Source organism: Vigna radiata, chromosome 3, assembly GCF_000741045.1.
Source record: "Vigna radiata var. radiata cultivar VC1973A chromosome 3, Vradiata_ver6, whole genome shotgun sequence".
NCBI lineage: Eukaryota > Viridiplantae > Streptophyta > Magnoliopsida > Fabales > Fabaceae > Vigna > Vigna radiata.
The window spans coordinates 12,722,336-12,734,663 of record NC_028353.1 but is presented as its reverse complement, the minus strand read 5'-3'; the positions used below and the strand labels follow the sequence as shown (position 1 = coordinate 12,734,663).

At 31.1% G+C, this 12,328-nt stretch overlaps 2 protein-coding genes and 1 long non-coding RNA gene across 4 annotated transcripts; 2 read left to right on the top strand and 1 right to left on the bottom strand.

The window, feature by feature from the left end:
• LOC106756823 lies at positions 1-1,796 on the top strand. 2 transcript variants are annotated; one of them, XM_014639424.2, is made up of 2 exons: positions 1-167; positions 982-1,796. In XM_014639424.2, the coding sequence occupies exons 1-2, from the start codon at positions 126-128 to the stop codon at positions 1,678-1,680; spliced, it is 741 nt and encodes a 246-aa protein (XP_014494910.1). In that variant the 5' UTR covers positions 1-125; the 3' UTR covers positions 1,681-1,796. The 2 variants fall into 2 exon arrangements, with proteins under 2 accessions (XP_014494910.1, XP_014494909.1); XM_014639423.2 differs by having other exon boundaries at positions 979-1,796.
• Positions 1,797-5,435: 3,639 nt separating this feature from the next.
• On the top strand, positions 5,436-7,188 carry LOC106756824 (transcription factor bHLH51). The gene is made up of 2 exons (XM_014639425.2): positions 5,436-6,205; positions 6,491-7,188. The coding sequence occupies exons 1-2, from the start codon at positions 5,861-5,863 to the stop codon at positions 6,962-6,964; spliced, it is 819 nt and encodes a 272-aa protein (XP_014494911.1). The 5' UTR covers positions 5,436-5,860; the 3' UTR covers positions 6,965-7,188.
• A 2,926-nt stretch (positions 7,189-10,114) lies between these two features.
• Positions 10,115-10,606, bottom strand: LOC106757414. Its single transcript, XR_001375513.2, has 2 exons — positions 10,461-10,606; positions 10,115-10,372 (listed from the first exon to the last, which is right to left on the bottom strand). It is a non-coding gene; the product is annotated as an uncharacterized LOC106757414 (long non-coding RNA).
• Between the last annotated feature and the right edge of the window lie 1,722 nt (positions 10,607-12,328).

The following is a 12,328-nucleotide window of genomic DNA, read 5'->3' as shown; positions in this document are numbered from 1 at the left end:
CGTGTGGTCACGCGCTATGTGGCGTGTGTCAACAGCAATTTCAGTCCTGAATAAACAATCTAGTGGTAAGAGGAAGACCACTCGTTGTGGCTATCCATGGTTGGAATTTGAAAGACTCTAAGAAGATGGCCATATCTTTAAACTCCATAGTCAGCTTCAGCTCAACGGTAACTGTTTCCTGTTCTCATACTTCACCCTTCACTTTTCTTTGTAGTTTTCCTGTTTTCATGGTTTTCTGATTTCAGATTCTTGCTTTTCGTTTCCAATTATCTGTGGAGTGTTTGTACATCCTTTCTGGCCTTCCGGGCATCTTTCAATTTTATTTTTGACAACGGTTTCAACATATGAGTCAAAACATGTTTGGCACTTATGGGATCGCATTAATATGTAAAGCGCTGTGATGTCTTGAACTTTTGTTCTACTGGGAAAAATGGTAAACGGAAAAATTTTAATTTTCAATATAGTATATGTAATTCAAAGAATTATAGCTGCCAAAGTAATGGATACAAGGGAACAATTCTCATAAGATTGAGTTTTGTTCAAATCCACAAATCTAAAAGTAGAGGTTGAGTAAAATTCAGAAATTTATATGTTTTGGGCTGTTAGAGATCGTAGGGAATGCATACAGAAATTTAGAAGGTAGGAATTACTTGACTGGAGGTAAATAATAATCATAATGTTAATGTTTATAGTTATTTGTTCTATAGAATGAAAAGTTTTCGTTAGATGAACTTCTTGTGATATCCATTGTTTCAGTACTGTACTGATTTAAGAATATCTTAACAAGAACTCTATTGTAAACAAAGATGGATCAATAACATGTAAAGAAAGCAGTACTATGCAGCTAGGAATTTGCTGATGTACCAATCATATGGACTTGCATGCAATTCATTAACAATTATTTTGTTTATCATTGATTATGCTATTTTGGAATATCGTTTCTCTGATCTCTTACAAAAGTCTTTCATTCTCCATTAGAAGTTGGAAACCAAGTATCATGATGCATCAAGATATTCTGTTGGAGCTTCTTTACCAAAGGCCACTCGATTTACACCCTTCTCGGTAGTATCTAGATCGAGAAAGCTTGTCAAAGAAAGAAGATTTGGCCACTGTCTTCCAGTTGCAGATAGTGATCAGCTTGCAGCAGACAACAATATTACCGAGGAATTTGACAATGCTGAAAATTCACCAACCAGTGATCAATTATCATCCCTGAATCCCCCAGATGAAAATTTCCAGCTGCAAGCTAAAGTTGATACTGAGTCAGTATCTAAAACATTAGATTCTTCCAATGGTTGGATTAACCAAGAGCAAGGAGCATCTTCTAAGTCACAATCTGCAACGAAAGGAGCTTCCCTTACAGCAAGAGAGCGATTAAAGGCGGCTCGAGCCGGCAACCGATACCCCCAATTGAAAGCATCTAAAGCAGACATGAGCAGCAGAGTGTTGGAAGCTTCAAAACAAAGTGACAAAGGGAAGAGAAAATCTGGACTTCCAGAGGCCCCAACTAATTTGTTTGATGATAGCAAACGAGGGTTGTCAACAGGCTTCACTTTTCAGTTTCCTGGGGGTTCTGATCTCTTTCTCATTGTATTCTCTTTTGTTTTAATCAGCTCAATCATGTTTGCAACAACTTTCATTGTCTGGAAAGTTGGTGCAATCCATTTCAATGAGTACTGAGATGTCTTCATTAAGAATATAACATAAATGTAGTTTACAAAAGCTTCAGCTCTTTTTTTCAAGTTAATTGTTTTTATCATCATTATTATTTTATAAGCTGGGAAACATTTAATTCAGGGTGCTTTTTTATCATTTTCTTGGTATTTTTTATTAATTTTGTTCTTTCTTTTCAATTCTCATACTACATTGTTGCATTGAAAGATAAAAAGTGGCCTGCTTTTACTTTTTTTTTTTTTGGTTTTATCAAAAAAACATTTCAGTAATTAATTTATACAATACAATAAAGTGTTGTTGCACAAAATAGTCATTGTGGACAAAATGTTTACTGTCATATAGCCATAACAAACACATTATTATGATTATTTGCATGTGTCACTTATATAAAAGGTAAGTATCTTATCTAGAATAAAATGTTACTGTTTAGACTTAATTATACTTAGTGAATGATTTTAATTTGTACAATCATTTTATTTTCAAATTTAATCATTTGATTTGTTAATTTCTATAATTTAATTTTTCCATTATATCACTATTCTTAAAATGATGCATTTTTTTTTTCATTTATATTCAAATAGTTAGTAGCTGGAATAAGTTTGAGATAAATTTGTGAAAGGTTTTGAAAAGAAAAAATGAGATCTTTTATAAGATAAGGTTGACTTCTTGAAGAAAGAAAAATTATTAAAATTTTTGGCATAGGACTGAAATACGTTGACTTGATAATTAGTAAAATAAATCTTAAAATTAAACTAATTTGACTTTGTTTTTCTTACATAGTCGAGATAAAATAAACTTTCACGTTTACAATTTTTTTCCTACAGAAAGACAGTTCAAAATCCAATAGAAATAGTAATGTTTAAGTCGAATGAAATTGTTATAAATGGAAAATTTATTCTTTCAATTGTTTTGCTTAATTTAATTTTATACATAATACAATACAGAATATTAACATTTTTATATGAAGGATCATTTTTATATGAAGGAAAAATAGGAAATGTACTCTCAGTAGCAGTGAAATAAATTGTGTATATTACCATTTATATAAATTATTATGTTTGATAAAAAATTTAATTTTAAAAAGTATTTAACTCTCCTAATTTTCATAAACAGACCTTAAACTTTACTTATATTTTAACCGATCTTTAAATTTTATCTCACTTGCTATTAAATATCATGAATTTCATTTCCATTCGAAAACAACCTTAAATTTTACATGGTTTAAATAAAACACCTCAAACTTTTTTAATACATTGTAATTGATTCTGAAAACTTACCCTTCTTTTCATAGTCTTTTATAACAAGTTAAATTATTTAGTTTAAATATAGATTATTCTTTAATCTTTTAATTCTTCTGTTACAAATAATTTCTTCACGTATTAAGATATAGTAAAGAAGTGAATTTAAAAAAGGAAATAATTAAAAAATGAAGACCAGAATAAATAAACAAGCTTTATATAATGCGCAACTTAGTTCTAAATTTTATTATGTTTTGTTGATGGAAAAGTGATTTATAAAATTAAAACTAATGATTGATTGGATTTAAAGTAAATTATTAATTGAGAATTCAACCCAATTTAATATAAGAAACCAGTTTATAAAAGAAATAAGTTTTAAAAATTAAATGAGATGGAATTAAAATTAATTTATCTAGCTTCAAATAAGATAGAGCTTCAAAGATGAATTGGAATAAAAATAAAATTGAAGAGTCAATTTATAAAAAAAAAAATTGTGAATGTTAAATACTTGTTTTCCTTTAATAACAGTTATATAAAATAACTTGAATTGATTAACTGTGTAAATTTACCCTAAAGTGCATACTTATAGTCTTGAATATAAAATTAATAGTACTACTAATTCTATTAATTGTCACTTTTTGTTTGTCGATTTTTTCCATGTTTCTATTGTTTGTCATGCTTAAAATTTAAGACAGTAGTGATTTATATTTTTATTAAGATCAATAAAAATTAGTTTTATATATAAAAAAATCAATAAAATGTGTTATATGTTTTTCTATTTGTACTATAGATATTAAAGACAAATTAAAAAGAGTAGAAGTAGCAGTATTTGGTCACTTACTTTAATGCTCATTATTATTTGGTACTCATTACATCCATTATCTTGTGTAGCATAAGATAAAGATACACTGAAAGTTGAATTGAATTGGTGAAATTTGCAGTGCAGTCAGTGCAGGGAAGAAGAACTACTGTTTGTCGAAATGAGTTGTTTATTATGTGTGAAGATGGTGGGATCAAAATGTTGCTGATGATTAACTACTTTGGTTCATTTCAATTCAATCATGCAATTATTTACACTTTTATCTGCTGCAAAGCTCAAAACAAAGTGCCCTCAATTTATGGTTACCATCTTTTTTCGTTCTGCATTTGATTCAAATTCAATGTTCTTCCTTCATTCTTGCAGTGTACTAATTACAGGCTTCAGTGATTTGAAGATTTTTCCACCATCCTCAGTGCATGAGCAGGAGTACCAACATGAGCAAGAAGCAGGGAAGATTAGAACACCAGCAAAGAAAAGAGACAAGGAAGATAAACTTGTTAAACACATGTGCTTCATTTCTTGACATATTACAATTTCAAGAGACGTGTTGTCTGTGTTCACTGTGATCCATTTGGTTTTCCATATTTTTATCGTGACACTTCACTTGCCGACGGGGTGTATGTGTGTATGTCAATGTGATTATTGTAAGATATACTGCAGATATGTTCTGAGATGATGGGACCCAGAAAGGGTTTGATGAGACAGATAGAGAAGGAAAAAAAAAATATGAAAAAAAAGTGAAAGAAGAAAATACGGAACCATAAGAAACCACATACACAAGTTGTGTTGTATAACAAAGTGAGTGGTTGATCAGAAGTCGTGTCACTCTTTATTATGAGTTGCAATTGTGAGTGTGTATTGGACCCTACATGCAAGTAATTGAGCCTTCTTTGTTTGCTAGCAGACATACTCAGCAACCCTTTCCTATCTTTCTTTTACTGAGTCCCATGCTTTCATCTTTGAACTTCAAATCAAGATACATGAAGCTAACCAAATCTTGTCTTAGGTTTGATACACAGCTGGACTAGTCAAGTTACTTGCATACCATAAAATTGGTAAAATGGACCCACCCAGTGTCTTCAACTTAAAGGGCAAATCGTGTACTAATCAGGTTACATCATGCGTTTGTCCAATTTCTGATTCAGCAAATCTTGGGCTTTCTTCTTTCTTTTTTATCTATGATCCTATTTTGTGTGTGCTTATTTTCTTTCGGTATCCCTTTTCATCTTGGCTATCATGACGGAGACTAAAACTTTGGTTGGAATAATTGTACAGGGACATGGTTGAAAGAAAGCGTGAAAGCTTAATTTCACCAAATTTATAATTCAGTGTGGAAGATCTTGCAGTATCTTTGATGAATGGGATCCACCACCACAAGCCTAGACACCACTTTCGTGTAAGCTTCAGTGCCTACTTTTTTACTTTATCAAACGATTAACCACTAAAAAGTATATATTTAAACAGCTTATGAAGGTTGATGTGTGACTTCTTTGGTACAATGACTGACTTTATTTCAGATAACATCTGGGTAAATGTTATGGAAATAATAAAAATGATTCTTCTTCTATTGTTTAAGTATATGTGCAATGCTATTTTATATGAAAAAACAATTAATCTGAAGTAGTCATGTTTGGCACAAAAGTTCAAGATAAGTAAACCAACACGAGTTCTTATTCGATAGGATCTGCGCTAAACAACAAGGGAGACCAAACAGCTATAATTATCGGTAGATCAGATAAAACACTTTCTGGTCTAATAAAAATAAGACAATGAGTCTCTGATCATCATCCACTACATCAACGACTGACTACGTAACAGTGTTCCCCCAAATCTATTTGCCAGATACTACTCATGCATACCATTTCATTTCTCATTCAAATACGAATAATATTAGCTTAGTAGGTCAGGTCATCTCTTTCTTATTCTTTTACTCTTCATTTTCCCCTCCTTCTAAAGTCCAAGTTCGTTAGATTTAGCGAAGGGAAAATTTTTCTTGTTGAAGTGACTGACAGGTACAGCCAAAATCGATTATCATTTTGACCAATGAATGGGTATTTCTTATCACAGCAGTCACCATCAAGATAAGAAGATGATCGACCATTATTAGTGCAGCAAACAGTAACTATGGATGGGAGATAAAAGGCTCAGAAATCATGGAAGAAACTTTAGAATGGTTTCCAATGTGACTATGGAAAACTACTATGATTCTGGCTGGCACATGAGCACCAGCTGGGCTCAATGCAGTGATCATTCTTCTTCCTTTGCAGTTCCTACACAAATACTTCCTCATGTCACTGACTCTGCCTCTCTTCAATTTGGTGAGTTCCACTCATGGCCACTTCCCATTGAAGGGGCTGAAGAAGAGAGAGCAATGAGTGCTTCCAAGAGCCACAGCCAAGCTGAGAAAAGGCGCAGAGACAGAATCAATGCACAGCTTGCAACTCTCAGAAAACTTATTCCCAAATCCGATAAGGTAAACCAATTTAATGCACAAGTCTCTCTTTTCAGTTTTCATGAGTGGCATACTTTAGTAGTACTATGAATTACGAACAATAAGAGAATAGCTTAGATTTTGTTCCTGGCATCACACTGGATTATGAAATATATGTGGCATGGTATGCTTAGCAAAGTTATAAAAGGATTTCAAATTCCACTTCCACTTCATCAGGTCGAAAAAAGAATATTGAACAAAGCTTACTTATACAGAGGGAAACATGTGTTGCCAAACATGCTAATATTAACATTTGGGTACTTGCAGATGGACAAGGCAGCTTTACTAGGGAGTGTGATAGACCATGTCAAAGATCTAAAGAGAAAAGCCATGGATGTTAGCAGAGCTTTCACAGTTCCAACTGAAATTGATGAAGTATCAATTGACTGTGACCATGTAGAAGATGAAAGCTGCACTAAAGTGAACAAATTGAAGGAGAATATTGTGATCAAAGCTTCTGTTTGCTGCGATGATCGACCAGAACTGTTCCCTGAACTCATCCAAGTCCTCAAGGGCTTGAGACTGACGGCAGTTAAAGCTGACATAGCCAGTGTAGGTGGCCGGATCAAAAGCATATTGGTGCTTTGTTCTAAGGATAGTGAAGAGGGTGTTTGCCTCACCACTCTCAAACAGTCTCTCAAATCTGCTGTCACCAAAATAGCTTCATCATCCATGACATCTAATTGCCCCACCAGAAGTAAGAGGCAGAGATTCTTCTTGCCTTCTCGTTGCCTACAGTAATTAAATTATATATTGTAAAATCATTTTCATTTGCCCCTAAGGGTCATTTCAGTGGGGCAATTATTTGCTTTATTTTTCAATATTTATATACGGATAAGATATATAGCTTTTCCATTAGGAAGATGAAATCATGAAATATTAGTTCTGTGCCACCGATTAAACCAAAGTTAAAGAGTGAGAAACTAAATCGAAGGGAAGTATGTGTAAAAGGTTAAGTGCAGAAATCGGTGTTTGGTCTCCTCCTGCATCAGAAATAGAAAAGATGCAAATTGATTTACCTATCATTCAATTAATATAATGAGTGGATTAGTAAAAGGGTGAATAACGTAGCAAGAGAAAAAGAAAGTATGAGAACAGAGGAAAAGCAAGCGATCATTGAGTTGCTCGTTAATTCTTAGCAGACAAATGTTAGTGTTAAATCACTTCACGTTTGACTTTAAGAATTAGATGTGATCAATGCATTCAGAAAATATTGGCACGTCCACTCAAGTAGTTTTCATCTCCTCTATCACAACACCAGATATTTCCTTTGTTAATTAAGGAGGCCAATACTGAAAAACTTTCATGTTGTGTAAAAACTATATGATATTTCTTTAAAATGGTTAATGTGCCTTTTTTTTTCTCACTTATCTCTCTAATTCATAATTTTGTGTTGCATGTATTCGGAAAATCTAGTTAACAAGCAAACCGAAAGTTGAAAAGCTATGTTTTTGCCATATTGCATTTTAACTGTATTTCTTATAAGCTGATCTAAGAACATTTGTGTTGCGTACATTGTTGAAATAGTAATTGTCAGATCGTGCCATGATGTAATGTGAATGGTTCATGGTTCATGGAATGTTGTCGACCTGAGTTTGCTTGGTATAGCGAACTACCTTTCTTTTCTAACATAGCAGCCGCTGATCAACAAGTGTTTCTTCCACTATCCTAATATTTATTTTCTCACGTGATTTATTATAGAGTGAAAAGGAATCTTTTAGCACAAATTTTCCCTCTTTTTTGTCGAATGATTTGACATTTGAGATGAGTGTTACTTAAGAGTGTAAGAAAAAACCAGATTTGTGGAGCCGTGCTTGGTTAAAAAGCCAATCAGTTTGAAGTAGCAATGATGTTTAATGCAGTAAAAATTGGGGAACTTAACAGTAAATACAGCCCACGTTAAACAGCCGCAAAGTGAGAAAGTTTTAAAGAAAGAAGACAAACACAACTGAGTGGGAGAAAAAGAGGAAAATGCTTTTACCACCAAATGAGGAATGCACGGATGTTGGACCAATTGATAATGGCATCCACGATGTAACGTAGATATTGTTTTATGAGAAATGCAAAAAAAATAATAATAATAATAATAACGTTCTTTGAATATCTGTAAAAAAAAAGGAAAATTTTATCTTTAGATGCATAAAAATGTTTTTTTATTCGTTTTAATGCCTTTTTAGATTATCTTAACTAAAATATATTTTCTTCTTAATTCCTTAACTATTGTCCTGATAAAAAAAAGGCCTTTTTCTTTCTCTACTGGGTTCAACTGAGTGCAAAAATTCGTTCATGGATTCATTTAATCATTCAAAATCTGATCATTTATATATAAAGCTTGCATAACTGAGAGATGGCTTTTATAGCTTATTTGCCATGTTCATTCGGCCTCCGTCAACTAGCTAGCTTGATTCGATATAGATGAAACAACTGGGTACATTTATTTCACCACATACCACACTTAAGTTCGCCTTGCTACATTACACCTTATATTCTTATGACGAAGAAGGGATTAAAAGTTTTGTCATCATATGGATAAAAACATTCAAATGGGTAATTCAATTTTTTGAGAGAATTAAAATTTCTTCGTTCAAACACGTCTTTCGATACATTAATATAAAAAAGTGTTTAGATTTATCTAATGGAAAAGCGCAATCGTCCCTCAATATCACTAAATTTGGCCTCTCACTTTGGTGTCCTTGTTTTCACTTGGCTTACAATAAATTCTTGCAAAACAGAAAAAATACATTGACGTAATGGTCTTACTGGGGACGAAGAGACAGTGCCATCAACTACGTTAACTAAAACGAGCAGAGTCATTATCGAAACTCGTCAATGCGAGTGCAACGAAATTCATATAAATCGCCATACCGAATGAAATTCACAATTTCAACATTTATGTTCACATTTGAATTGTAATGGAAGTAATTAAAATTTAAATTCCATACGAACACAGTGGTTCAAATATCACGATTTAGAAAATATAACAAAATGAATTTCATAAACATATTTAATTGTTTTATTTTCATTCCAGGAATAATGATATGATATAATATCATAAAGCTTTTCAAGGTTTAGGTTGTTACTCCAATTGTTGCTCTAAGTTATTAGTTGACCGAGATCGGATGGTTTAATCTCTCCAATGCAATACCTCCAGATATTCATCCTAAGTTTGATTTAATTCAAAACATGAAGTTCAACAAGCAACTATCGTCTAAAGAAGTTAGATAATTGACAGACGAAATAAACAAATTGTATCATACAACCAAATCAAATGACAACTTAACACATTACCCTAGTAATAAAATCCGAAAAATTACATTTCCCATGGGCACCTACCGATCAAACAAAGAATAACAGATTCACAAAAACTGATACCAAAAATTAAACAGAGACCCCTTCTTTGAAACTACATCACTATAACACATAACACGACTGCAAAATCTCCTTCCAATGGAGCACATACATATATCACCTTCCTCTACTATACAATCACTGCAATGATACTTTTATTCTCTCTAAATTCATTCTCTTTCACAAATCAAAACAAGTTGGACCTCCACATCATGCGCAGTAAGCAAACCAACCAAAATAACGTAAAACGTAATCAATGTATGAAAACTGCGCTGCAGATCTCTACATGATAATTCAAATAACATTTTATATTCTCATCAGACACCCAATGTCGAAGCCCCCAATATTAACCTAAACGAGTTAACTCCTTCGAACCGTTCCTATATTTGAATATAAAAAATTTTATGGCGAAACAGTTTATTTTTTTCAACTTTATTTCTTACGTACTTCAATAAAAAGGGACCAGGAATCATTAAAAGCATTTAATTATTCGCAAAAATGACGATGTGTTATAGTGATCAGAACATCCAAAATCCTAAAATGTGAACCAAACAAAGAATAGATATGCAATAGCTTCGAATATTAAAACTAGTTAATTTGGGGGAAGAATACTTTTTAAGCTAAGACAGAAGCAAGAGAAACCAATAAAATGTATCATAACATTAGATTGAGAAAGAAACACATAGCAGAAGTGAAACAAAACTAAGGGCAATAGTTGCTGGGGAAACACGCACACTACTTCGATCTCTGCCTCATCTTTCGGCGCTTCCTCTTCAATCTCCTCATACGCTTCTTCTTCCACTGTACAAATCCACGCGCTTTATCGGCACACAAATCATGCAATAAAAATAGAGTGCGAAAATAATAAATCGATCTAAAAAGAAATTACCTTGGCTCTCATGATGAACAAAAATCGAAAGGAGACTCAGAAGTTAAACCCTGGGAGATAGCACAGAGACTGGGCTGCGTATTTCACCGGGGATTTACGCTTGAGGAATTTATAGCGAACCAGAAACCCTAGCAAATAACAAGCATTGGGCTTAATCGTGGACCCGTTCATACCTACACTGGATGGCCCAGTTCACTGTGTTTTATTACTGGCCCAATTAAGGTAAATGTCAGTTTTAAATGAATTTTAATTTAGAGGAACGTTATAAATTGACAGTTCTAACTACAGTCTAACTAGTATAGCTAAACACATTTAATCTAAGGTTGGTATGACTTGAATTTAAGTGTGTGATTGAAACTTAAAGTAGTGCAAGTGTTTTCCTCACTAAATTATTTTTAATTTCAGATTAAATTTATGAGAGACTACCAATTTTTGAAAATGTATAACTTATCGTTAGAACTATGTTTATTACTATCTCCTAATTAATATGAATTATAATAATGATTATTCTATAGAAAATTATTATATATACATGGGTAATTAAAGAAAATAAAACATATGATATATAAAACAATAAAGTAGTTAATACATGAATAGTTAAAGAAATTAAGCTGAATGATATACAAAGCGGTAAAATAAAAACATATGTTAAGAATATGATCCATTTTCACATGTGATGAGAAATATAAATAAAATTTATTGTTAATTTGAATATGATGAATAAATGAAATGATAAGTAAATAAGAGAATAATATATAATACGAATAAATGAAGAACATATACCTATTTAATTAATATAATCCCACACATATTAAAAAGATGACAAGTTAATAAATTAATTTATATTGAATTTAATAAATTATAATACTTCATTTAGTATATTTAACTTTTTGACGAATAACTTTTATTTATATTTCTCATCGTATGTAAAAATGAATTAAATTATCATAATTTATTTTTATTTTGTTGTTTTGTACATAATGTATTTTATTAGTTTTAATGACTTTTGTATTGATTATAATTCATTATAATTTTTTATAATTGTAGAATAATCATAATTATTCTCACATATTTTGGCTTTTTGCGTAATCAGAATTTATACATGCATCATAAGCTTTAAATTGAAAAAAGTGACAACACCTTTTAATGATAATTATACCACTATAATTCATAATATTATTATTTTTTTATGATAATAGAATAATCATAATCATTCTCACATACTAACTCTTGCATAATCAGAACTTGTACATGCATCGAAAGATTTTAAATTTGAAGATCTGGCAACACCATTAACGAGTCTTATACTAATTATAATTCATAACAATTTTTTTATAACCATAAAACAATCATAATCATTCTCACATTGTCAGAATTGTACATTGGTGAAGATTTTAAATTTGAATAAGTGTTAACACCCTTCATAACTTTAGTGTAATATGTACGACTGGGAAAAATAATTGATTTGTGTTGTATTGTAGTTAACTGTATTATATTGTACTAAAAATAACTGATCCATTTTTAGTAACAGTTTAGTATAGGTTCAGTTTTTAAAAACTGAACTTATAATAGTTACAGTTCTATCTACTCTTACATCTTCTCTCAATTGTTTTCACATAAAAATATAATAATTAATTTTTTAAGACAACTTTTTTATCACAAAATTTATATTTTTATCAATAAAAATAAAAAATGTAATTTAGATTTTTATATTTTTTAAGTTATATAAATAAATAAATATATATATATATATATATATATATTTAAACATATTTATATTTTTTTATTAATAAATAAATAAAAATAAATAAAATAATTTTTAATAATAAAAAAAATATAAATAAAATAGAAAATAATAATATTAAATA